At 41.9% G+C, this 27,829-nt stretch overlaps 5 protein-coding genes across 7 annotated transcripts in view; 3 read left to right on the top strand and 2 right to left on the bottom strand.

The window, feature by feature from the left end:
- Positions 1-468: 468 nt before the first annotated feature.
- Positions 469-10,103, bottom strand: LOC145442414 (leukocyte receptor cluster member 8 homolog). 2 transcript variants are annotated; one of them, XM_080320318.1, is made up of 15 exons: positions 9,798-10,103; positions 9,350-9,580; positions 9,077-9,284; positions 8,329-8,533; positions 6,850-6,993; positions 6,693-6,791; positions 5,615-5,713; positions 5,385-5,544; positions 5,120-5,262; positions 4,547-4,643; positions 4,372-4,488; positions 3,530-3,598; positions 3,247-3,379; positions 2,973-3,180; positions 469-1,217 (listed from the first exon to the last, which is right to left on the bottom strand). In XM_080320318.1, exons 1-15 carry the CDS (start codon positions 9,900-9,902, stop codon positions 1,061-1,063), a joined length of 2,175 nt encoding a protein of 724 aa, XP_080176444.1. In that variant the 5' UTR covers positions 9,903-10,103; the 3' UTR covers positions 469-1,060. The 2 variants fall into 2 exon arrangements, with proteins under 2 accessions (XP_080176444.1, XP_080176443.1); XM_080320317.1 differs by having other exon boundaries at positions 5,385-5,547; positions 9,798-10,101.
- A 637-nt stretch (positions 10,104-10,740) lies between these two features.
- On the top strand, positions 10,741-11,844 carry LOC145443776 (tRNA-splicing endonuclease subunit Sen34-like). The gene has a single exon (XM_080321732.1). It carries the CDS (start codon positions 10,868-10,870, stop codon positions 11,792-11,794), a length of 927 nt encoding a protein of 308 aa, XP_080177858.1. The 5' UTR covers positions 10,741-10,867; the 3' UTR covers positions 11,795-11,844.
- Positions 11,845-11,983: 139 nt separating this feature from the next.
- LOC145443774 (WD repeat-containing protein 35-like) lies at positions 11,984-16,117 on the bottom strand. The gene has a single exon (XM_080321729.1). It carries the CDS (start codon positions 15,654-15,656, stop codon positions 12,177-12,179), a length of 3,480 nt encoding a protein of 1,159 aa, XP_080177855.1. The 5' UTR covers positions 15,657-16,117; the 3' UTR covers positions 11,984-12,176.
- Positions 16,118-16,234: 117 nt separating this feature from the next.
- Positions 16,235-27,829, top strand: part of LOC145443775 (E-selectin-like) — a 41,053-nt gene continuing 29,458 nt past the window's right edge. The window contains exon 1 of one of the 2 annotated variants that reach the window (XM_080321730.1): positions 16,235-17,283. The gene's annotated coding sequence lies outside the window, so the exon portion shown is untranslated. The remainder of the gene's footprint in view (positions 17,284-27,829) is intronic. The other variant, XM_080321731.1, reaches the window with a different exon arrangement.
- LOC145443412 (THAP domain-containing protein 5-like) lies at positions 24,095-27,800 on the top strand. Its single transcript, XM_080321380.1, has 5 exons — positions 24,095-24,531; positions 25,210-25,408; positions 25,504-25,573; positions 25,825-25,966; positions 27,773-27,800. Exons 1-5 carry the CDS (start codon positions 24,362-24,364, stop codon positions 27,798-27,800), a joined length of 609 nt encoding a protein of 202 aa, XP_080177506.1. The 5' UTR covers positions 24,095-24,361.

Here is a 27,829-nt window from a genome sequence, read left to right on the forward strand (position 1 = left end):
TTAACTTGTAAAGGACCCAAACATGTCCTTTCCATGCTAATTTTATACGGGATGGTTCTGTGTAACCGTAACGTGCAGTAAAAATCACACACTAGTTTCATTCTGATTTACCTACTTCTTTAGCAAACGCGGCAGATATAGGTGGTCTACGATACGCCTAATGCAGCACTGCCACATAACATGATTATGAAAGAAATAACCGACAGACGATTCGTGACTGAAAGCTTCGACTTGGACCCGACTTCTCACATCATCGCTTCGGCTTGACGGCGAAAATTTCATAGGTTTAAATCTGGCAATAACCTGCGACTCGATAACTCATGACTTCGTTACAATTCTTACATAAATCACGATCATTACCATAGTTTCTATCTCTCTAGCACTAGATTAAAACCCAACCCCTACTGCAAATTGAAGCTGATTCATGTCTTCACAAGTCCCCATCCAATCTCAACATCGCAATGCATGCAGAATACTCGGCGTTTAATAAAACAAAAATATATTTAAATATAGCAAGCAAGACCACCATTTCATCCACAACGCAAGAGCGCTATCTTCACCATCCCATCATGATGCCAGCATATACACCTGACGTTTGAACTTCTATATCCATCAAGCTGGTCACGTGCAGTGCATCTGACTAGCGCGTCTTTTCCAAGCAAGCCGCGCTGAAAACCTGGTAATTGAATGAATCGCGTAACTCCTCGCTATCGGATTGGCAAAAACATATTCGAGTCCAACGGATTCCTATTTTCTTTCATTCGCAAACTTGGTGTCGTCGTCAGTGATTCTTCAACAGGTGATAATACTTACAGCTTTCACCGAAATAAACATAATGAATTTGATAAGGAACTCCCGATATTTTTTGGTTGGGGACGCTTGATAATGCGCAAGTGCACTTTAAGAAGGAATCTTCGGCGGGCTATCATTATCGACGTGCGACTCTATACGTGACATCCCGGCGTGCAACAATGGCTCGGATCCAGTGAGGACGCCTGGGCTTAAACTTGGAATGACTAAGAGCGCCTCCTTTTTGCCTAATTGGTTGCTATTCTCGGATTCAGCCTTGCGTGATCGCCTGGCTGGCTTTGCAATCGACACTGGTACGATCAGAGGTTAGTGTGACGCCCATTTCCGTGAGCAATTTGACGCAGTCCTTGTCCGACGCGAACGCCAGCAATTGAGACACATATGGCACAGGAACGCTCGGCCGAAAACTAGCAAAACAAACAGATAAAACGTTAACATCAAACAGAGAGCAAAGTAGCGCCGGCCACATTTTCCGACCTCTGCACCGCGAACACGAAACAGACAGACATTCCAATTTTGAGGAGTAGCGCAGCAAAGGTTTCAAGTTACATAAATATCAATTGCATAAAATCAATAGTCCACATGAGACTCATTGCTTGGGGTGGGCAAAATTGAGTACCTGAATCAATACCATCCCGAATCGAGTACCACTCATCATGACATCTATAGTAACAGCACAATTTAAAAGTATACAAATTGGACTTCCATACAATCGCAAAGGAAATGTCAGTTGCAGATTGGCAAAACGGATGTTTTCTTACTTGCGAATTTTAACGGATCACATGATAATGCTCTGGGTTGATTTCCACTTAAAAACGTCACGTCTTAGCAAACATACGTAGCCTTGTGTCACACGTTTTAGATACTACAGCAAAGGGCAATCAAAGTTTCAAGGATTCAATGGTGGGAAGATAGTAATTTCTGCCAATAAAATAGTTCTTTGTTGTAAGGGGTGTAGAATTTTGGTACTCAAACAAAATCGGAATCGAATCGTTGTAGGCCTACCCAGCCCTAAGGAATACTCGTGCTACAACAAATGAAACAGAATCTAGCAACAAAACCGATGCATCGACTTGATCGATATTAAATAATCAATCGGCAGATCACTGGTATGCAATTGCAAGGAGTCGAACAATTCTGACAGTTAACTTAAGGCCGGACACTAATGCCAATTTTTTCAAACGGTTATCGTAAGTCCGGAATCAACAACAATGTTATGCATTGCAAGTCGATACTCCAACTGCAACGGAGTGAATTAAGATCGATTGATTCTGAGGTTCGAATTCGAACACTACCGTTGAGTATGGGGATGATATCAGGAAAAAAATCTCAAAGATCGGAAACGAAAACACAAAATCATATACTCTACCTGACATTTACTTACCTTTGCCGGCTAAAAGAAGTCTCCGCGCACAAAGTTAGTCATTAATGCATTCTCAGTTACAAACGACACTTCAACATAGCTTACTCACACACACAGCTTTGCTTAGGTTGGGCAAAATTCATTTTATCCGTTAGCGCTAAGTTTTAATGTTAGTTTCACACAAGGGCAGGCAATCGGGCGAGTGCAACGCAAGCCTACAGTCACAGGGAAGGTTACATTCGGTTCTGACACCGTAAATTTGAAGATCAATTTGCCCAAGCTACTTGAAATTACAAGAAATTTGGAAATAAAGTATGCTACCATCACAAATCATTTCAAATCAACCCTATATCAGAGGTCATCAACGTCACCGTCATGATCAGCTTCCCAAATTTGAAGGTGGTTAGGTTTCGTTGAATGCTAGTGGGCCCAACGCTATGATTTTACTAGTGGGCCATGAACAAACAAGGTTGAAAACGCTTGACCTATGATATCAGTGAGTCGCATGTAGCAGGAAAAATTTCATAGTTGATTGCAAACTCCCATAAGGAATGAACAGAGACCAGAATGCTAGCTTGTGACAAGCACAAAACGTACTCGAGGAAATATTCAATCATGGCAGATAGTTCGCAAAGTTGATCGGAGCCCACGAACACAGATAGATTCCGTCCGTCCACAGAACCGTAAATTATCCATTGGAAGCACTTATTTCTTTTACAGATACAAAGCTATCGATCACGCCCGCCTTGTATGATAAAATCACGCCTCAACGTGAAACTGAACACTTGGAAATACATACGCTTTTATGACTTTCTTTATCGCTTCTTTCCTCTCCCTCTCGGCAAACTTATCGATAAGATACCCCGCCATACGAGGCGAGTCCCGGTATAGCTGAAAAAACCTTTTATAATTGGAAGAAGTCCACGCCTCACGTAATTTTAAGGCGTGCCGGACGCTTTCGTCCGCTCGTAGCTCCCCGGTTAAAGACGCCATGACTTTGGTGAGATCTGGGCAGAGTTAGAAATCGATGTCAGGGCCAGAAATTCGTGAACACACGGGCGCGAGCTTCTTACCTGTACTGTTCTTGGTGTAGATGTAGTACAGAATACTGTAGGCAAAGAATTCCGGGATATTTTTCGATTCAACACCTTCCTTGTAGAGCTGACGCAGCTGGCTTTGACACTGATTGAATTCCTCGTGGTCACCCTGCCGGCATTCGAGACCCGGTTAGAGGCATGAACGGAGATAGGGTTTGAATGAAAGGCTTCTCCACTTAGTCATGGCAATCGCCAGACGAAATTCACATGGGAAACATCAATGGCATTTAGATTCTCAAAACGTCAAGCAACGACTTACCTTCTCCAAAGCAATTCTCGCGTGAGTTTCGTACACTTTAACAGTAAAGCCGTCTCGCACTCCTTGAACCTAGAAGCGAACACGAAATTAAATTCTATCATCAGCCTCACTGGCAACAACACAACAATTGTTTCCGGGACAACCAGGAGTGCTTCATAAATTCCAGTGCCGATCGATCGACAGCGCTCGAAAGTTTGCAGTTACTGCAATTTTTAATATGTCGTCTTACAGATTTTTTCTCTTGAAAATATGATTACTACTGCAAGAAACTTCATGGAGCGTGCATTGCATGCATTTTGTAAGATCAGATGGACCAGGTTGATGTGCATTTTCAACTCTGTATGAAACTGTCAGTGGTGTCGTTTTAAACTCCATCGCTTTGTGACGACAACTGTTCTTCGACAGAAAAGGCACGTCGGCTTTACATTTATCTCAGCGAAAGCAAATTCATAGTTCCACGCAGAGTTGAAATTGAAAACCCCCGGTGTACTCCAACACATTAAAATTGAAAATTCAACTTCAAGATTCAAATCCAATGTAGAAATACTCAAATCCAAATCCGGCCAAAAACTCAAAATACTGGTTTTCCAGACTCAAATCATCTCCGATGCCTGGGGTAACTCTCAAATTCCCCTACAAAATTGTGAACTCTTTTGCAATAAAAATGAAATTAATAGAAATTCAATGTCTGTGCTCAAGTAGAGATCCGGCCAAAATCTCAAAATCCAGTTTATACATATCCAAATTCAAATCACCTCCAGCACCATGTGGTGTACTTCTCAAATTCGCGCAACCTTCTATAATTGGCGGTTGCAAGCCAAGAATTCAAAGTAGAATCTCACCGTCAAGTCCTGCCTGATGCTCTTCATCTGCTCGCAAGTGTACCGGTAGTCCTGCTTCTCGATCCAATCCTCCTTCACCTTCTCCAACGAAACCTTCAGCACCGCCAACGGTCTCACCTGCAAGAAAAGATACGTTGACCGCGCCGTAGTGGAGATCGGACCGCCTGCGGCTTACCGTGGACGGGTCCGGGGCAGACGTCAGACGGAGGTACTGCTTGAAAATGTCGCGGCACGTGCCCACGATTTGAGCGCCCTGCCAGTCCATCTCGTCCCTGGTAAAAACGCACAGAATTCGTTGATATTATCAGAGGTGGCCATAGTGGTCAGTGTTGCTACACAAGGAAAAGCAATGCCATAAATTCTATTCAATTACAATTAGGACTATGATTTCCAATATACGTCAAACTACTATTAGAAGTATAAAATGAAGGCGATAAAATTACGGAAGTAGTTTCAATGGTTTAACAAATCGAATACGACAAAAGCAAAATCACTACTAAAACTGCAGGGTCTTCAAAACAGATTCAGTTATCGTGGTACAGGGACTATTTCGACCAGTTACAATAATGGCACATAAATAAGCCAAACATATTTCGAAACAACTTTCTACTAGACACGATCAAAAGTGAAGAGTATGTGATTTTGATTAAATAGAAGTGATGCTAACTCCACTCAAAACTACTTCCTCCTTTTCAAAATCCGTGTTGTTTTTCCCATAAAACCCTCGGACAGACAAAATAACACTCACCCCTCGTTATCATAGTTATTGATTGTGAAGGTCAATTTTTCCTTCTTGTCCGACAGCTGCGAATGAAATCGGCTCGCCCTTTCGGCCATTTTCGCATCCTTATTCGGATCGACCAGCTTGAAGACCGGGGCGGCTTTCTTACCCTGATGCATGATACAATGTCAATTTCAAAGGCGGTTGGTTGATTTATGAGCTACGATGTACATTCGACTCAAAAATAACCATCATACTCTCTGGAACCGCAGAGTCAGTCAAACTTTATTACCTTTTTCTTTTTGTTCTTCTGCCCTTTTGCGTTTTTCACGGCCGACTTGGGACTGGCACCAATCGGTTTTGCGCCAAGACGGGCTGCCATGCTTGTCTTCTTCTTGTTCCTACGTCCGGCGCTAGTGAACATGGGGCTTTCGTCGCCCGAACTCCTCTCGCTACTAAACAAGACGGACTTTGCTACATAGCTGGGAATCTCAGGCAGTCGCTCCAGCCAGAGTACGTTACCTGCTGTGACGGAAACGTCTTCGCTTTGGTGAGTCGGAACGCGACCGTGACCTCGATCGCGACCTGCTGGAGGAGCGCGAATATTTCGATCTATACGACCTGAAAAGACAAGGTTTCACTTGAACATCAGGTTCTCGGGGTCGGTATTGATGAATGCTTCCCAACCACTGGGTAGCGAAGCATTTCTGCAGGTTACAGTTTTTCCACTCAATATGTCACAGAGGGCGGCTTTTGGCTGTTATGGAACGTCAGCAATCTTCAAATTGATTAGATAGAAATTTTATGGGAATAAATACAAAACTGTTGGAATACTGATGATCCTTCACGTGGCAGTTGGTCGAAAATAGATTCACCTCAATTTTATATATTTATGTATATTTTCCCGAGTAGCCAATCAAGCCTAGACCTGATATGAAAAATATAATATGCAAGCTTAACATTCGCAATAATATAAATTGCTTTTGTTTACCATACATTGTTTCTTTCCTCATTAATTTGTTTTTCATTCATTCTGGCATATTTCATTGTGGGTCGCACAATAACACTGGCATTAAAAGTGATTAGCGAACAGAAAAATGTTGGGAAGCACTGGTACTGATAATAATTAGCGAGTGTCAGAGCGCCCATCTAATCTTGGAAGAATTACTTGAAGACTTGTTTGCTATTATTGTGTGACTATCTTTGCTTATATAGCTTCATGCTTGTCGTTGCCATTGTTGCAATGGGAGTATTTTGGTCGTTAATTCTGATTGTTGCATCATACCTTGTTATCTTGGTTTTACTTTCAAATCTGTTTGAATCCCTTTAATGTGCCTATAACTCCCGATAAGTGGCTCCCAAAAAGTCTCCCAGTCCAAACATACCTATTTTTGCATTGCGTGTAGTGATAAGGTAATCTTAAAGTTCTGTCCTATGAAGCAGCCATATGATATAGGCGCGCAATGTGCGGCCAGCGAAGAAGTACCAACTTTGAATGCAGTGCAGTCCGTAAAATACAGCCCCCCCCCATTATTCGTATGGACACACCCCTGTTTGGCCGCATCGAGGATGGCATGAAACAGTCATTGTGTGATTTTACCTCTGTAACTTTCTTCTATCGTTCAACTTGTGGTCTTGCTTTTGTGACAGTCTCTCTCGCAATTCGGTTTTCAGTTCCGGCTTGGGACGTATCAAATCGCTGCAAAAAGTATTCGTTGTCGAAATCATGAAATTCCCGGGCGTCGCATGCAACTCACATTGGCAGCGGCTCCTCCTTCCAATTGATGGTGTGCGCGACGCCGTTCTTCATTCTTTCATTAAGCAAGCTCTTCAGATAGGCCTCGGTCTTATCCTTGTCGCTTTCCGAGGTGCAAGCTTGGAAAGCCCGCTGAATGTAGTCCCTGCGACACAAGGCATAAGGTATTCGATGGGCGTGGGCTCCTGTTTGCATCATCAGTACATTTAGTGAAGAAGTTATCAACACATGGACAATAGACAAGCGTGGCCATCGAGCATATTCGAGTGAAGCAGTGTGTTCTAGCAGAACAGCCAGACTACAATAAGTGAATTCTAGTAAGTAGGTAGATCCTTTGAGGCAACGTGTTCAAGAACTTATTATCCACAGATCGCTTGCGCAAATGTGCAGTGACGATCATGAAGCGTCCAAGCAAACATGTAAAACACCCTCCTACCTGCACTAGTGTTGTGTAAAATAACAGCCTGCTCCAGTAATCTGAGTAGTACTTCGCTATTAACCAAAGCATATAGGCAGAGCTAGGTAATAGAGTCATGCTGACGACTGATTTTGGCCAACAACGCCAATATTTTCTGCAGATATCAAAATGTAACAATTTCTACACGAGATTCTAATTAGTAGTAATTACACGTGATCATCATAAATCAATCCAACCGCACCATCTCAATTGGAACAATTGCATAGTGATGATGTGATTGGAGTTTGGTGATACAAAACTTTATTATTGGCCAGAGGCTTTAGTTTGAAGCGTGTAATCTTAAAGGTCCCATTACATTCCAAAAAACCTTCACATTGCCACAAACTCCAATACATTGTCATGCTTATGTGGCAATAAGTATGGATATTCATACAGATGGAGTCATGTTAATCATCAAACTTATAATGTGTATTTCTTATGCAACATTCCAATGTACCACTCAAAGGTTTGCGATTGCGCCGAAACAGAGGTCATCAGCCAAGCACAAAGACACTAACGTCTATGCACCATATGATCTGCATCTCAACGCAACATACAACGTTGGAACTACTTTCACATTGATCCAAAAAATACAGCATCATTAATTGACGACCTCACACCCTACAGAAATGAAGTTCTTCTCAGTCTTAGCATTGAAGTAGAGCGATATTAAAAAACGAAAAAATGGGCCAAGGGCATTGTGCAAAATTTCATAATCCTGATGTTTTAAATTTTTCAACACTTTTCGTCCTCATAGTCACTGTTAAACATTACGTTCATAAGGTGATCAAAGATATATTTGACATTCCTAATCCCAGTTAACAGATCTTGTATCCCTGAATGCGGATTTGTTGCAGTAATCACTAATCAAGTCACATCACTAATTCAAACAGAAGTCAGGGAGAAATTATGGGGATTTATTTGCCAATAGTAATATACAGCTAACCATGCTAGATTCAGAGCTTCACAGGCAACAATAAGAATAGCTAAGATCATTCTAAGACCCACACACAATCAACTCACATTAATGCAGGAGGCCACGTCCCTTGTTTCTGGGAAGAAAACGGATTGGCAGGCTTTGTGACGGGAGCTGGCGGCGTTAGATTGGCAGTAGGTTTGACATCATGAGTATCCACACAGGATTTTTGTTCATTGCCATCGACCGAGATGTTTTCTTTCGCTTTGTCAGACTCACCTTTGACTTGACCAAGATTGAATCGAATAGAACCTGCTAAGGATAGAAGCTATTAGTCACCACAGAGAAATCTCGAGCGAGCTGAGCAACTGAATATGCATGAGCTATAGTGGAATAATTGAGTATGATGACATAACAGGAGTGGATCCGGGCGTATTTTAAAGTTTTTTGGGATAGCAGGTGGGGTACAGTCACAATGGAAGGAGGTCAAGTAGCCAACTCAATACTCAAGTAGTAGTAGTAGTGATTTCGAGAACATGTGGAAACTACTCAGAACATGACTCCACGACAGTACAAAAGGCACACTTTTCGAAAATATATATTCTGTCAATGTGATACAGCGGCTCTTCTGCCCAGTTATATGACAATAAAAATTACAAATCTACTTTCTACATTATAAAATTTAAAGTGTAAAAAGTAAGAACTTTTGCCATAAACTGCTTGAGAAGTGGAAGTAGGCCTATAGTAAAAATCCAACTCAAGTTTAAGCAGTGCAAGTAAGCAATTAACCTACTTGAGTATTCCAAAAAGAAGTTCTTTTACACTGACCGCCTCCGATTAAGAGTTCATAGTTACCTGGCAGCCTGGGCCTGGGAAACCCAGACCTTTGTGTTCCCGGCGCTTGTGGCCGTTGTCCGTCCCTGTCAAATTCCGAAGGCGGTGGAGGAGCTGGGGAGTCGGCAGCGGGTGGAAGAGGTGGTTTATTCACACCTGTCATCTGCATCGGACTTCCACTAGGCTTATTTCCAAACCCAGTATACATCGGAGCGTGTGGGAATTGAGACTAAATCAAAAGTCACCGGTCAATGAAAACAAACAACTTGACATATTCATTTGAAGACTCATTACATTGTTCATATTGATCGGCATCCCTCTTCCTGGAAAGCCATGCATTTGACCGTATTGATTCCATCCCATGGCCGGGAATCCCTGACGCATACCACCATACCCATTCATCGGCCCTGGCCGGCCAAAGCCAAATCTTTGCTGGCCCCAAGGTCCGGGAAATCCGTAGTTCTGCATGCCACCTTGACCTTGATAAAACATACCGTGTCCATCTGTAGTTTGTGAATTTCCATACTGAAAAGCGAGGTTGAATTTTAGAAGTGACACTTCATAGGCATAATAAGGCATGTTGTTTCCATAAAATACACTTCAATAGATATTGATGTCTTTTCGGTTTAGTTTCGTTCATTATTATGTAGCAAGCATTTTAATGGTCAATTCAATTCAAGTCAAGTCAAGGTTATTGATATATCCCGTGCCGAGAAAGGGTTATAAAATGCATTATAATTACCTTACTACCACTCGCGTTACGTTGAGGTTGAAGCTTTTCCAACGCTTTTCTTGCTTTCTCCCACTCTGGATTCTCTGAAGAGTTCTCAATTTCGTTCATGTTCATTCACTCTTACTCTGAAACCCTAGCTACACTCGAAATATCGCACTTTAATCCTGACTATTCTAATCTTTTTTACGTGAGATTTGGACGAAAATCTCCAAGACTACCGTAACATACGATTACTATTTTGTCAACGATATCGAAGTCAAATTTGTACAATCTGAAAAGTACAAAATTAAACCGGTTAGTATGTTTTCTACTGATCAAGTTATATCCGTTATAAGTTGGTATTGTGTATGCTCCGCCTCTGAATGATTACCGCTGCCGCATACACTCGACACGCGCAGTCAATCCGAAAGCCCTGAACTGTCGAACGCAGCAACTGGGGTCAAAAATATTTAATAAACGTCACTGCGCATGCGCGCGCAGATGATAGAGATAGTAAAAAAAAGAGAACATAGGTGCTGTTCCGCTTCGACACATTCTAATTGCTGCTTGTTGAACCATAAGGTTGAACATAGCACAGCTTGAAGTTCCAAGTTTGATGACCATTACGAATGATGAAAAAGATTGCGAGATATAAAGAACATTGAAATACCACAGAGGCAAAGTTCTTGGTAATCACAAAGTTTACGTAAAATCAGCAACTCCATGCGTTTCCATCGTGTTTGCTTGTCTCATCAGCTGACTCGCCTTCTGTTTTTTTTGCATGTGTAGTGAGCAGACACAGCTAGAGTTCTGTTCTACATATCCCTGTCTAGTGCAGTGTAAGGAAGAAATAAATCAACTACCACATATGGTTTACGTTTCTCTCACATATGGTACGATTGGTACCAGTAAACTTCAGTCGAATTAATCGTTTCTTGCAGTATTGACAGAATGCAACCTGCGACTCCTCAGTAAACCTGATTCAGTTGAATACGAGAATACCTGATGATAAAATTTTCATATTGCCTGAAGTGATTTCCATACCCATAAGACAAGTTTTTGGTCCAATCTGGTTGGTTGGTTGTGGTGAATCAATCAAAATGCTTCAAGAGCAAGCTGCAATAAGTAGTGCTGAGGTGGATGTGGAAAATTGCAATTACAAGATGACTATTTTTATATGCAATGGACAGTTCCTCATATGGAACGCGGATGATGTATTAAAGCTTCGTCAAGAGCACCACATAATAGGAAATTGCATTGGAAGTTTGCCTTGGAAACCTCGTCAAGTTATACAAGGTTCCCTCCCACTTCGACTCAGTAAAGTTGAAGCTGCCTATTTGCATGAGCGGGGATTCGTATCGTTGAAAGATGGTAATGAGATAGACAAAAATAATTTTACTCCCAGTAGAAAGCAGGAACTTAAGTTATCAAGGATGTTTCAAACAACTGCACAGAATACAATACTCAAAGAACAAAAAGCAACTGAATTGGACAATCTTGCTCCCACAATAATCCGAGGCATGGCAGAAAAGCACAAACAAAGAGTAGAAAGAACAGGTGATCAAGTTGGTTCTGTGAAATTCGACACCTTCAAGGAAGTCGAGATCAACAAAACATTTTCCAGACTGGAAGAACACCAATGGCTGGAAATGCCATTAACGTCAAGCTCTTACGATGAGTTACCAGGTCTTACGGACTACAGTTTCGAGTTTGGAGAAATGGAGCAGTTGATGTATGATGTGTTTTGTGACTTGCATCACCAAGGGTTCTATATGACGAACGCTTGCAAGTTTGGCGGTGATTTTTTAGTATACCCCGGGGATCCGGTGGCCTATCATTCTTTTTACATAGCGGTATGTGTCCCGCAAAACAAAAAGATATCAGGGCTCGAATATTCACGGTATGGCAGGCTTGCTAACACTGTGAGAAAAACATTGTTGATTTGTAGTAAGAATGACGATGGTGATGTAGATTATTTATCAATCTCGTGGACTGGTATCGCTCAGTCGGAGGAGCCAAAATCATGATATTTATCTTTACTCACGCACTATTTGAATATTATTTGCACTCTTGAACATTGTCCCGAGCACAAACAGGATTATGTGATTGTAGCCAGAAATAGCAAGTGCTCTCCAGAACCGCTGGGACATCTTTCAAAAGTACTGCCTCATGAGTCATGACATCAAGATGTGGAATGAATATGACCTGCAGAGATATGCAACAATAATACTTTATTAATCGAAAATATACTTTTCTAAAACAAGTTCTAAGCAGTACTACTAGTTGAATCACTCAGCAGCTGATAAGGAACCAAAATATACTGACATGAAAAGATATCTAACACAAGACAAGTCACACATAAAATATTGACTTAGACTACAAAAAATGAGCCAGTTACAACAACACAAATTATATTTTATGATGACACAGCGGGCAGACTATTTTATCTCTGATTTCGACATCGTACGCTGGATGCTTACATCTCGTGCAAGTCCAGTATTGCAGTTCTGTAATAGGTCGCCCAGTGACCACGCAAATGGGTAACTTCTTTTTTCGTGGGTCTGGGAAATGCCTTGCCCGCTCGTCTACCGGCTGGTGCCTTGAAAATATTGTCATCGCCAAATTCTGATAAGATTTCTTCGTATCGTCAGATAAGTCATCGATCGACTCGAGTCTCATCAGAGCCCAGGAACACACTGAAAATGCGTGATTTACGGCAGCCGACAATGCCACTACGCTGTATATTTTCACGGGTTCTATAACATCTTCATAATCGCTCAGAACCATCGCAGTACACATTGCTGCATCTACATATCCGTCGTATAACTGCCTCTGCGCCAGGAGGTAGAAATGATACGCTTCAGCACCTCTCCAAGATTTGAATATCACATCCTCATCAGTCGCTGTGCTCTCAGCCAGCCCCATCAGTCTCGTACCTGTTACTTTCGCTTTGTTGGACGCGTGGTATTCTTCGGTCAGTAATCCGGCTAGAACGTAAATCTTCTTGAGCTGCATTGGTGTTGCTTGTGCTTCCGTTTCTCTCTTGGCGATATCAAACACAAGCTTCGCTGCCGACGTGAATCGATTTGCCTTTCTGTACAGCTCAATTGCTTGTAACATGTTGTTCTTTTCCAACAAGTGCTTGGCGTACTTCGCTAGCAGTTCGTCAATGTCTTTGCCACGGTGATTATTCGTGAGATCAACCGCTTGACTCCACTGATTTAAATACACACAAGTGTCGACGGCTTGGTTGATCATGTTGCATTTCACGTAGGCCTGAACCGCTTGTTCGCACATACCTACCATTTTGAAGATCTCGGCGATTTTCGGTAGCAGGAAATTATTTTCCGGCAAAGTGTCTGCGAGCTGAGCCAACGCGTCGTAATTCTCCATCATGTAGTAGCACTCGAGGAGTTGTTCGTGATTGTTGCTTTGCTTGAAATAGGTGACCGCTTTCTCGTATTTTAGCCTGTCTACGAAATAATGCCCGATCGCGTCCCACGCTTGCATTAACTTCTTGTCGTCAGCACCCCCGGAACCAGACTGCAGCAGCTGCACGACTCGAAACCAATCGCCCAATTTCATTCTCATATCAATCGCCAAATCGCGCCTGTCCATATCCAGGTAGATATTCTCAGCCTCCTCGAACCGATGAAAATATGCAGCTATCTCGGCTGATTTCATCCGTTCGTTTTGCAGCTGTGCCAACCGCTTCACCAAGGTGATGCCTTGATAATCTTTGCAACGCACGAAGGCGTGTTCCGCGACCGGAAGTTCAAGCCGGTCCAACGCGGCTTTCGCAAGCAGCTGCCACAGCCTCGGATGTGGGTTGTCGTCGACAAACTGCGCCGCGTCTTTCATACCTACTGTGAGCACCAGTTTTCTAGTATCTCGCAACGATTTGATTTCTAATTCAATGAAGTTTTCCCGACTAGGTTTCTCCGGGTCCGCCATAATTTCGTCCAACAAAACGGTGGTGACTTCCAAGTCATCGAATTTGCAGAGGTATCCAGAGCATTGGATTGGTTCCTCGGGGTCGAGGTTGCGAAAAATGTACATCCTAGTCTTTTCCATCACGGCGAATAATTCCGGGTTGTCGCTCGCGAATTTCATGTTCCAAGTGTCCTTCCTCTCAAATCGTAACAGCTCGCCGATTACTTCCTGGCCATTTTCATCAGTGACTCTAGCGTCGAGGTCAAAGAAATTCAGTATTCCAGCGGTGTTTATTAGAGCTAGTCGAGACGAGTTACAGTTTAACGCCAGCTTGCGCGGTTCCGAATTGACGGCATATCGATTGGTTAACTCCATCGACGGAAAGGTGTAACGGTGTAAGGTACCGGATTGCCGGGCGACAACAATGATTTTGTCAGACGCACAAACGCAACTGATTGGATCTTGGGTCGGTGCAGACAATATCTTCGAAGACGGCCCTTCATTGTGGCTCCTTTCTGGGCTTTCATCGTCTACGTGAAACAATTTCTCTTTTTTATCTTTTTTCGTGCTGAGTTGCGGCATCACCCTTGCCACGTCCGAGGAAAGAACTGAGCTAGTCGACGTGTACTGCCACACAAAAATGACGTTGTGGGACGCGGCCACGATATGCGTTGCTGTCATGCAAAGGTACAACGGTTCGAAGTCAACGAACCGGGAATCCATGGGTGTCCCTATTGCGTTACAAAGCACTAGAACGTTTTGTCCTCCGTCATCTTCGGACTTTGTTAACAGACAGCAGTGATCACCCCCGGAACAGATGGCCTTCAAGTTTTTCACATATTTCACATTTTTTTCGTCGCGCGTCGGCTCCCAGAATATCAAACAGTGATCAGGACGGTCTGTTTTCTGGAACGCGTAAACGAGAGTGTCAGAGAGATATCCCCACTTGTAATCAGGACGGATATTTGCGAAATACAGACAGGAATCGACGCCAATCGCAACTCGCAGACTGCCACTTTCCCAACTCAGCGCGCTCACACTTTTTCCTGGTACCTTCAGGGTGAAGAGTGCCTCACCATAGGCGCTGAAAAACTGTACGAGATTGATACTTTTGTCAGTTTGTCCGTTAAATTGCGATCCAGCTATAGCTAGAACAGAACCGTTCTCGTTCCATTGAATGTCTTTTGCATTCATTTCCGTATCGATCAACACCGGGTCACGATCCGCCTCGTGACGCATAATTTGGCATCTGCCGTTATCAAAGCAGATCGCCAGACACGGGCAATTCGGCTCTATGTAACCAAATTTTCCATTGTACCAAGAAATCCCGCATAAACTTACGGCACCAGTTGCATTAACGAGACATCGAAGTTCTAGTTTGTTGATATAGTTTCCGAAATTGTCGAAAAGGCTAACCTCACCATTTGTAGTTCCAAATAGGAGTAATTTACCATCAGGGGACCACGCAACTTGAGAGAGTTGCATGTTTTTGTACTCCTTTCCCCATATGCGATTACCATCAACAGAGCCTACAATCACAGCACCATCTTCATATGCGATACATATTTTATCGCCTTCTGTGTTCCACTTCATGGAACGTACCACGGATTTGTTACGATTATTTATCATCTCTTCGAACCAGTTGCCTTTGTACATCATCCATACAATGATTAAACCTTTCTCGTCGCTTGTCGTCAATTTTTGATGTTGTTCATTCCACGTCGACACTTTGATATCACCGTTATGCCCTTCGAGTGTTTGGTTCATACCTAAATTGCTAGGAGCAGCCAGTCCTTTGATCCATGGATCTGATGGTACTTCTGTGTCGAGTTTAAGCACTTTTAACAGTCCACCTCCTCCGCCACAGGCGATATATCCTTGTGTTTTATTCCATGATGTACAGTGAACTGCCGCATCTTTTGGAACAGAGATCTTTTTGCTCAGATAGGCAAACATCTCCAAAGCAGTTGCTACCGTATTGAGTCTAGAACCCTGGTCCTTTATGATTAGCTATACAATATGCTTGAATACTGGTGCCGGGATGCTGTAATAGTGGATCGTTTTTAATCATGTGTTTTCCACCTAATTTAAGGCAGAAAAGTGGCAGTTAGTTCAATGTACAAGTACACGGATAAATAATTTTATTCATCAGTTTTATATTAATATTTTCATCATTTCAAAATGCCACAAGACTGCGATACAATGAAAAGATAGGAAGGTGTCGAAACAACTTGGAGCAGCCTTTCAGATCAGACACTTCCACTCAGATTCTGAAAATTCTGGTGGGTACAAATTATACCGGTATGGCGGTATCATGGATTAGTGTAGTTTTCGCTCAACTTATTCATTAAACAAGCATAGTTTTCTGTTCAACATGGACACGCGCCGAATCTACCTATACTGGCGATATATCAAAAGCGGACGATTACATTCGTGAATATTTGTTGTAGGAATGCACCATCGCTACATCGCTATAGCAATTTTCGATGACACGCTACACTGATTCCAAAAAGCTTGTGGAGAGAGTGAGATTCGTCTTGGTTCGGTTTATTAGTAATTTTTATCAGTTCAATACATCACAAAAATTGCGATACAATGAAAAGATAGGAAGGTGCCGAAACGACTTGGAGTATTCTTTGAAATCAGACACCCACCTTGGCCAAGGCGATGTAAAGAGGAGGCATACACGCTGAATGAAAAGTAAAAGAAGATAGTATACAAATAGTATAAATTTATTTTCGCCGGTAACATCGGGATGCATTGATGACGGAGTTGAGACGGCGGCCCGGGTTATTCGATTTCGCGTCGGAGGTTATTGTGGGCTGTTCTTACGGCGACAAAACAGCCAAAAAAACAATAAAAGAGCGCACCCTCAAAGAATGGAAAGAGCAAGAGAGAGAGAGAATCTTTATTCGTATACGTTACATATCAACATAACACTATACAAATGTAATAGTGAAATGTGACATGCAAGGTAGACGGGAGGCTCGATATGACATAGTCTTCAGAGCCGAGCCACCCGGGACAGGAGCAATTTTCACAGTCGATAACTAATGAATAAAAAATGAAATTAAAATAAACTAACGAACGAAAGGAAAATAAGACACAGTATCATGGACCAATTTGAAATACAATGCAAATACAATTCAGTGGTAGTTAGAGATAAGAGAATGAAAACATTGTTTTTTGAAAGCACAAGAGTCTAAATTGCGGAGATTAGGTGGCAGCTTATTCCAAACATTGACACCAATAAAACTGATCGAATTTTGTACTAGACTGGTAGAGTGGTGTTGCACAGACAGAGACAAGTTATAAGAAAGAGCCGCGGAATAGAGACTAACATCGAAAAAGGAACTGTGACATCGGGCACTTGGCCGAGGTGGATGCCAGTTCAAGAGACCACAACTGTTCGTTCGGCATCCTCCTATCTGTTCATTACGTCGCATTTGTGTCTTGTTCAGATGAAAATATAATCTGACGATCATTGATTGATTGGTCTGACCCGGCAGTGAGGATTGAAAACCCACGACCTACCATTCAAGAATTCGGACGCATCACCATTACACTCTCGCTCGATGATTCGGTAAGATTCCGGTATTTTTGAAAAGTGGGGCTTATGAACGATTCGGATCTAAAGATTTCAATTCAATAAGCGAAGCGAATCAATTGACTGTAATTGAATTGAACAGACTGAATGAAAAATAGGTACAGGACACAGTGAAAATAAGTTTCGAGTTGGAGCCCCATCAATGTAGTATTTTAATCCCCCAAGGATTGTGATATCGCGACATTTTCTCTTGAATCAATTCACAACAACACAAGACTGCGATATACAATGAAAAGATAGAAGGTGTCGAAACGACTTGGAGTAGTCTTTAAAATCAGGCACCCACCCGGGCTGAGGGGATGTAAAGAGGAGGCATGCACACTGAATGAAGAGTTGAAGAAAACAATACAAAAAGACAAAGCGACAATAAGAGGTGGCATGTGACGGAAGGCGAGATCAATATGTCAGGTCGTAGTTCGGTAAACTTGAGATCTGACTATAGTAGCCTACATATTTCTATCCGATACAGTAAGCTAAAAATGTTGCTCCCACTCAGACAAACCCTTGTATGGAACGCAAATAGAAATTCGACTTCACTAAAGCTAAACCTATCTACATGTCGGCGTTGAAAATTGTGAATTTATTATAAAAAATATTAGGAAAAATTTCAAATTTTACCGTCAACCCCAGTAAATTGTTGAATTGTCTACAAAAAACGTGGGATTAAGAACGTTAAAGCGCTTGCAGGAACGCATAAATCAGCATGTCCCTAGATTCATTAGAACACGCTCGGTGAAAAGCTCACCCTTAACTCATCCGCTCAAGATTGATGCGGAACAATCAAAGGCCATACATTCTGCAATTGGCAAACACTCGTTGGATAATCCCGCCTGTGCGAAAACTTATCGAGACGACAGATGACTCGGAAAGAGTCGTTCACTCTTTCATTTGTGTGACTTTATTGGAGTCGGCTTTTATCAAAATATATCAGCCAAGGGTGCCTCAACAAAAAGAGTTCGTGTATCACCTAAAAATAGTACTGAACGCTCTCGTATTCGACTTCATGCTGGTGACGTCATATTTTGTGATACGATTCTTGATATACGATGTTCTTTTGAATTCTCTACTAGTTGCTGACGATTACCCCTGACGAGTGTCAGCCGAAAATATTCGGGTTTATTTCAATATAAATATTAGGGTTGTCCAAAATTTGGAAAATCTTAAAAATACCCGTGATTGTGTCTCATTCCATAGATTATTGATAAAAAATAACAATGAGCCCAAAAGAAGCTCATGGGAAAGCCGTTAAGATTTCGGCCAAAGCGTTTTAAAGTAGCTGCCCAAGAATGGGCGTGCCACCGACCATAGAACGGCGAGAAGACTAGTAATCAAATAACCACGGCTCCTGATTGGCTAATTGGCTATGCTTCAATGATCACCACAGCAACAACTTGCTGATTATGTGCTCAAGGAGTCTGCTACCGGTGGGGATTCTGAAATCGCGTTGTTGGTAGGTTGGCAGATGATGATTTAATATTAATTCAGGACATGTTAAGGTACGAAATACATGATGAACAATCAACAGCTGCTTCACATAAACTTCTACAGCATGACTGCTTTGCTGTGAAGGAAACGGCTATAGCCTACATGCCGTGTTTTCATCGAGGGAAAGCAAAGACGCTTATGCAAGTAGTGAACGAATTCCCCGTTTCAGAAGGGATCCATCATCAGTGAATACAAATATAAAGCTTGACCATGACACTATACTTTGTGTGAGCTTATTGGACTCAAGTTGTAGTATATAGTTGATATTTTGAATGCTCTAGGGATTGACTGAATCAGCCGGTTGTGCTTGGCAGTTATACTTACAGCAAATTGAATTCACATGTAAGTGTTGTCAAAGTCCTTAATGATGCTGCAGAAAAGAGGTGTAAAGTAAGCACAATGCTGGATATCATGTCCAAACTACGCTGGATACTATGCAGTATAGTCTGTGATTATCTTTACACCTAATTTCTGCGGGATCAATAGGGACTTTGACATACCACATTGGGCATAGCCTGTGCGAGTGTGCGTTATCATTAGGGACTTTAGCAACACTTACAAGTGAATTCAATTTACTGTAAGCATCTGATGAGTGCCAAGCATAACCCGCTGATTCAGCCGATTCCAATATCATTCAAAACGTCACCTAAGATATATTACAGCTTGAGCCTAATAAGATCACACAAATTACGGTATCGGGTCATTGATAAGCTATCTATGGAATGAGACACAATCACGGGGTATTTTTAAGATTTTCCAAATTTTGGACAACCCTAATAAATATACTATTCAATTGTATATTGAAGTTCTGTACCTCCAAGAAGCTGTTAAAAAAACGATGCAAACAAACTCGACGCAATTCCAACCCGTAGAAAAGCGAAGTTATATGAGTTTTTCGTTATTAATTATGGGATTACCTGCCACCGTACAGGTTATAGGCATATTTATAAATCCAAAATTTTCCACTGCACGCAATAACTTCTACCGATTGTAAGTGAGCAAAAATTGTTAATTTCAGGGGATTGACATTAAAATTTGAAAAAAATAACTATTTTCTTAGTAAATTCAACTCATGTGCGTTCATATCTACCATTGTTGGAATCAAGTCAAATTTGGTGTGCAACGTTTTTTTAAGCAACCTAACAGTTTAATCAGAGAATCCCCAGAATCCGGAAAAATGTCATTCTTGAACAACCCCCCTAATAATGCACATACCCAATAGACAGTGGCGCTACTCCTAGTATTTTTACACTATAGATCTAGAGTGTATTTCGACTTGACCCAGTGTTCTATTGTAAGACACCGCTTACGCGGGTGAGAGGGCGAGAAGGAGCCTACATAATCCTCCAACACTTAGGTTGGAATTCTGGGAGTCGACCTCGGTCGGACTCGAACCCGTAACCCACTCATGTATCTGTGGATTATACCACTACTGTGGTTGAATGTGGACAGGACATGCTTGACGACTGTCGGATAGCCGGCGAAATGCTGTTCAACACTGCAGGTCCGGCATATTTGATGGAGCGATGATCTTTTACGTCGATCATATGATAGTTGGACGACGTGGACGCGCGTGTGTTGTACTTATATGCACTTTTGATACCGAGAAGTGAAGACGTCATTGAAATTTTCGGTGCAGTGACCGCAGTGGAACTGATACATAAACTTGACAATTTCTAATTTCGCATATATTTTACGTTTAGGACGTCCAATCCCTTGGGTCCCTGGCTGTGATACGGAGGATCTGATTTTGTAGTTTTTGCAGGGCATCGGTGCGCTAACACTGGCAGTCCCTCAACAGATGATGTCATATTGTAACTTTTGATTGGAACAATAATAGAAGTAAAAACAGGAAAGTAATTTAAACAGATTATTCGATTCGCGGGAGAGTTGACCTCATGAAAAGGCCAGAAAAACGGCCTTGATCTTTTTAGTCTTCGCTGTCGAATCTCTTAACTCTCGTTGAAAGAAAAACAAGGAGACGGAAAAAGAGGACATTTGGGCATCCTCGGCGGACAGTTTGCTTCGGCTAAGAAAATGGGAAAAATCCTGTTGAAATAGGACATATGGTACCCCTCTACATATAAATGATCTTTCATGCCATACTCGCGTCACTATGACGTACACTATATTAGCGAAAAGAATGTGTATATTCACACCCAAAGGGCCGGAAAGGGTGGTACACATAAACAGAACCTAACTCAGAATTATATCGCGGTCATATAAATCCAACGTGCCTACGTGCACGCATAATTTGGATTAAAATGTTGTACACTATTTATACCGCGGTATACATCAAAGTTAGGATTCTGATTTCGTGCGCCATAGGTGTGTATATATTCACACCCGTATATCAGGGGTGATACGCGGGTGGAAATACGCACTCTATTCGCTAGAGGTAGGCTATATGCTAACTCCAAATTAAACCAAATTAAACTCGATATAACATGATAAATACCTAAGAAACTTCTGAATTAATTTAAAATTTGATGTTTCATATCTCTAATTAATGGACAAGCACGCAACACTTCTTGTATTTTAAAATCGAGATTTAAAATTATAATATATTTTGTGGACCGACAGGAAAGTTTCCACGGACCGGGACCGGCGGTTAGGAACCGCTGGTCAATAGGACCCTTTTATTGTCTTCGTATTTGTTGGCTTACTGACAATACTGCAGAGCTTAAGCCTAGAAAATATCATTGAGAAATCATAACATAACATAGTTGGGTTATAATTTTTATCAGAACATTAAGTCACAAGCAATGTACAATGCGATATAAGACACAAACGCTTCGAAATCCCAATTGCTGACAGTAAATCCAAAAAATAACCTAACCGTTAATATAGCTGGTCAGCCCGTTTCCAACACAGATAATGCCAAATATCTCGGGGTTTTACTGGACTCGAACATGATGTCCTGGAAGAGTCTCAGTCCCTAGACACTAAATTATCACCGAAGTGCGGCCTGTTCTACAGCCTTAGGCGCTTCATGCCAGCATGGGTTCTTCTGAGATACTCTTTAAATCCTTAATCCAATCGAAGTTACATTATGGTATCCTCTGTTGGGGGGCTGCCAGTAAAACTGCACTCAAGCCACTGCAAAAACTACAACATAAAGTAGGCTACTCCGAATCATAGCTAGGGCCCCAACGGGGCCTATGGCTGCCCATCCAACAAGTCGCTACTGAAGAGACTCGACGGCCTAAACATAGAAGATATGCGGAAACTAAAAATCGCCAAGTTTATGTATCAGTTCCACTGCGGTCGATGCCCCGAATATTTCAATGACTTCTTTACCTCGGAATCAAAAGCGCACAAGTAGGCTACAACACACGCGCGTCCATGTAGTCCAAATATCATATGATCGACCGAAAAGATCATCGCTCTATAAAATATGCCGGACCTGGTGTGTGGAACAGTATCCCGCCGGCCATCCGACAGTCGACGAGCATATCCACATTCAAGTCGAAATACAAGCAATTCCTACTAAATAAATACAGTCCATCTTCAAGATTACCGGACCACGACTGACCTATCGATCTCGCTTCCCATGACACGCCGCCGTATTCTTGTCGCTTTCTTTTTCAATACTGTCTTCTTTACTTTCATTCAGTGTGCATATGCCTCTTATTTACATCGCTTAGGCCAGTGGTTCGCCAACGTGGGCGATTTGGCGGCCTATAGGGGGGCGAAAATGACGAAGGGGCGATTGGGGGGCGAAAATGGACAAAGGGGGCGACAGGGGTCGAAAATAGCGAAGGGGACGATAGGGGGGCGATGACGCGTTAAAACGGCTATGTTGGAGTCAAGTCGGAAAAAATGACTTTTTTTAGTCAACCCACTGAAATTTAGTTGCAAAAGTGTAAAATTCGACAACGAACCGAAAAGTTGACCTTTTTTTAGTCAACCCGCCGATGATTACAGATTGTATACCGATTTGTCGGTTCACAAAAAATTTGGGGGCGTTTATCGACGTTGAGCTTGAAAAGGGGGCGTTGAGTCGAAGAAGGTTGGGTGTCTGATTCCATAGACTACTCCAAGTCGCTTCGACATCATTACTGTCTATTCATTGTATCACATTTTTTGTGGTGTATTGAACTGATAAAATTGCTAATTTTGATGATGATGATGATGTCACAGTCACAGATAGGACGATGGCGAACGACACGCGTCAGTAGCGATCCTTTACTCTAACACCCATCTCAGCCTAGAGCGCCCGATATCACAGTTCTTTTCGATGTTAGTCTTTTTCGAAGCCGCGGTCCTTTCTAGCAGTTCTTTCCATTCCTTGTGAGTGCTTATTCTTTCGTCGGGTATTCTATTGGGCTTTTTTGTCGCCGTAAGAACGGCAACGGCGAGGGAAGAGGAGCCCAGATAAACCTCCGACGGGAATCGAACCCGGTCCGTCAGATTGGTGGACGCTTACCGTAACCTCTACACCAGGGGTGGGCAAACTTTTGAGCCCGCGGGCCGCATTCAACATCTGAATCCATTCGCGGGCCGCACTATATAAAATTGGGATTATAAACCAAAACGCAATATTGGTATTTGAATATATAGTGAGGACATGTAGATGCTTATTTAAAACAAACCAAGCATTTCGTTGATGATATCGTACATGCGCCAGAAACAGTGGCGAGATTTCATAGGCTGGTCGACCTCAACAACCAATTTGTCAAAACTATAGGGATGAAAGTCGGTGGTACCAATTCTTAAAATAGGATTTGAATTTAAATCTGTCAGCAGCGATCAGTTCATAGATTTGTTAATTCCACTTTGGTTCAGTTCCTGGATACACAATGCTGACAGCATCATAACCAACCATGTTAGCTTCAAACACGCTTCTATTGTGTGTGGATAAAATATATATACCCTAATTCTATGCATACAGAGAACGAATCTACCTAAGGCAAGCGCGAATCGTTTTTTATAAGAACATCACTGATAAAATTGAAACTGGAGTGGCCTATCTGAAATCACACTTGTGACCCGAATTTCGTCAATCTCGTTTTGGATTTCTGTGACTTTTAACAGTTTGAATTTTTCAAACTGCGTGAGCTTTATTATCGGGATGTCGCGCCAGACATTAAACATAAAAAATAATCTAGGAAGTATTTACCTTAGAACAGTGGTTTTCAAACTTTGCAAGAGACCAAACTTTGCCCCCTTACGATGTTGAAACATTACGTGTCCCCTTTATCGTCATATCACAAAACGCAATTAACCATGATGCTAGCACACCTAACGGGTAGTTTGATGGCATGGAAGGCTACGACTGTGGATGAGAGATTTTTAAATATGTGTGGAAACCAAGCCCCGAACTACTGCTATCTCCGGCTAAGCAAATTTGCGTGATCCCAATGCGCAGATGCATTGTGGGTGCTCGGTTAATCGATTTAGTACAGGGGCTTATGGAAAAGCGGTCAGTGTTCGAATATATTTGATTCGTGTTGGTTCTGTAGTATTGTATGCGTATAGAGCTTTGAATGACTAATTATTCTAACATTCAGGATTTGTTTCAGCCCAATATCTCGTGTCAGTATATTGATGTTCTGTGTAATTCGACATGTCGAAGATAGTACGTTCATCAGGTGGTAGTGGTAGCCTTTGCTGTGCCTATGGGTGTAGTAAAAGGCGGAAGAAGATATCCAGTGAGTCGTATGGGAGAAGTAATAGTAACGGCAGTAGTGATGAAGAGTCGATGGTAAAGCGTCGATACCCCAGAAATTTTCACCGGTAAGTGAATAACAGAATAAGCATAGCAGCCAGACATGCCCAGATCAGTCACAGTTGTAATGAACAGGTCATGGTAAAGTGATAGCAGAACATTTCGTTGCAGCTATATGAATGAAATGACCAGACCAGACTACCAGCAGAAATCCGTGTCACCATATCCACTATGTAATGTTCATCATCAATATCTGTAATAATGTCCATCTCACTCTTCGTATTTTGTCCATGATCGAGTACAAGCAGTTCGGCCAATAATCAGTTTAGTATTCAATTCTTGCTTATGCTATGTAGGCAAGAGTATAGGAATACAAGGAAAAGATTCAATTGATGGCCTAGATGGGTTTTCATCAGCATAGTTAAAACATGATATATTTTTCAGATGCTAAACAAATACTGTGGAATTTGCAAATTCCATAGTCGAGTTCATCTTTAGTCCTTATAGCTTTGTGCGAAACTGTCAATTTATTTATTCAAAAATATTTTTCAAGGTTTACCTTTGAACTGCTTTAGCTTTAGAAGGCTGCGTCAATCTTGAATACAATAGCCTATGGAGTGAAAAGTGGCAGATGTATAATTTTATCAGACAAGTTATTTTATGTCCCTTCTGCTTTTATCATAGCTCATAACAAAGAATTGACTATTTAGTGTGCTTTGCTTCATACAATGCTCCATATAATGAAGCTTTCCTACTAATGAATCGCTGAAAGGAAGATGGTTAGAAAGCATAAAAAGAAAAAACTGGGTCCCATCAAGATCGTCAGTTATCTGCTCCGATCATTTTCCGGAAAGTGCCATTTACCATGTGGGCCAGTTGATACGTTTGAGGGAGAATGCGGTGCCAACGAGATTTCTGAACTTTCCGAAATATATGAGGTCAAAGGTACAGTAGACATTTATATATTTACTTCTAAAGTTAAGTTTATATGAGTATACCCTTACCCTAGCCTCTGTTGATGTGAAATTCGTGAATTTCAGGCTTCCAACAAACGGCAAGCAAGACCAGCAACACTTCAAGATAAGAAACGTTATTGTAAAGCACAAACAGGTGAAGCAGTTCTCCACGACCGCAGCCCTAACTTATCCCACATTTTACTTTCAGATCATCCTCAATTACGTCGAGGTGACGTCAAGTCAATAACAATTAATTAATATATATCTGTTTTTAATTTTTTTATGGTACTTATTTTAATAGAAAAATCATTCATAACCTTGCGTTTCTCATGACTGAAGCTAGTGTTTCTGAAAACGAAAGTTTGGGTACTAGACCGTACAGCGCGGTATTTCGTGTGATCCCAGAAATGGTTGATCGAAAGCCAGGTTGTAATGTATCGTTCGTTAGGGAAAAAAGGGATCAGGTAGGCAGCAACTGCGTGATCCCAGAAATGGTTGATCCGAAAATGCACCAGATAGGAATGCTTCATCTAGCAGGCAACGAAAGGTGGGTGGGTGTAGATTACCTCGCTATCTTTTCATCGAGGATTGATCTGATCAAATCAATAACGATAATAAACTCCGAGTGCAGATTGTTGTAACCAACATAGCGTCAATTTCAGTGAGTACTACGCAATTCTACCCCGATCTAAATACCGACTCATGCATTCATCTTGTATCTCTCATATTATTTCTCTCATTTGATCACCTCTGCAGAAATCGCTAACCCATATTGCTACACATAACTCACATATCCTCACTTTCTACGATTTATTACGACTACTTTGACACAATGAATAAGTAGAATAACAATTAGATCGTATAACTTTGATTGTAGCTGTGCCTTTGTCATGTCACATGATGCTGAATTTTCCTCCGCCAGTGGTATTCATAGCCACCACGTAGCTGGCAGCGATAGCACTGACATCAGCGCCATTGTAGTGAGAAGATTTTGAATCGAGGCCAGGCTGATTCTGAGGCAGTCTCCGGTAATAACTTGAAGCTGGTGGTCATAGCCATATATGCTTTTACTACCTATAGATACAGTACCTGGGAAATAACAACAAATCTGACAATATCCATTGCAATCATTTGATAGCTTGGTAATTATTTATACTTGAGATGTGCCTGTTTGCTGGTTTTCAAGATTCGTAAGAATAGTAAATTACAGTGTGTGCTTGTAACAACAATTCGAGGACGCAGTACATGAAACTGAAGCTATAATGAGTATAAAGACAACATCAGCAAGCTCCCTCAGGATTAATGGCATCATATCCAAATCAAATTGCCATACACAGTACCTGACACTGTAGGGATAGAGAAGACAACATTATCAAGCTCCCTTAGGATTAACGGTATCATATCCAAATCGAATTATCAATGCCATGACATTGACTTATCCCAGTAATTGTGAAAACAGCACTCAAGGCCAGCAGGAATTTTGGAGCAGAAGCATATGTTTATTTACCTGGATACAACGAGTTAAGCAATCTACATCAGGAAGATATTTGCAAATGAATACATACAATGACACATATATAACCTTATCTTGTCCGAACCATCGAAATCGATATGTCCAGGCCAAAGAGTAATCAAAACAGTCACATCAACCAACCTTTTCTGCCTTGACTACCAGCTTAACGCGCAACCATCAACTTAACCCAAAGATGGCGGCCAATTGATCACGCAAATATCGCGAGTAACGCACTCCAGTGTTTATATAGCTCAGTGGTGGAAACCCGAGGTTTCCAGAATGTTCGGTATTTTCCGTTTGGAATATTGTTGCGCGTGGTATGGCTGGAGACCGCGTGTTGAGTGATGTTGAGTGGGAGAGTTGGCTGAGAGCGTGGCTGAAGATGGATGCGAGTGAGTATGTCTCTGTGTTTGGTAGCGTGAAGTATTAGTAGTTTGGGGCAGCAGCGTGAAGTAGTGGTGGTGTAAGGCAGTTAGGGCGTGAAGTAGTAGGTAGTTGGTCTTGTATTGGCGGGCTTGAGTTGGATGTACCGGTCGAATCTCTGCGCGGATGGTTGGCTGGGGCACGGCCTAGTCACTGACGGTGCTGCGCGAGCACCTAGGGAGTGATGTTGCCCCGTTGGTAGTTCGTACTCGCTTGTAGATGGCAAGACTGCTGCTGGGCTAGGTTTAGGCTGATGGGTGTGCTTGTGCGTGAGGCTTGTGTGGAGTTTTGTTACAGTTTCCTGTGCAGAGTGTATCGTATAGGCGTTATAGATCGTTTGGGTTCCGTTATGTGTCCGTGAGTATCGTTTATTATGAGTTTCGTGTGTCGTATTAATATAATCTTTTACCCGCATAGACTTGTGGTGTTGTCTGTTGTGCCGTGATTATAAGAGTCATTTGAGCAGGCGGCAGT

The sequence above is a fragment of the Botryllus schlosseri genome, chromosome 7, assembly GCF_051294905.1.
Source record: "Botryllus schlosseri isolate E-star chromosome 7, Bs_hap1, whole genome shotgun sequence".
NCBI classification, from domain to species: Eukaryota; Metazoa; Chordata; class Ascidiacea; order Stolidobranchia; family Styelidae; genus Botryllus; species Botryllus schlosseri.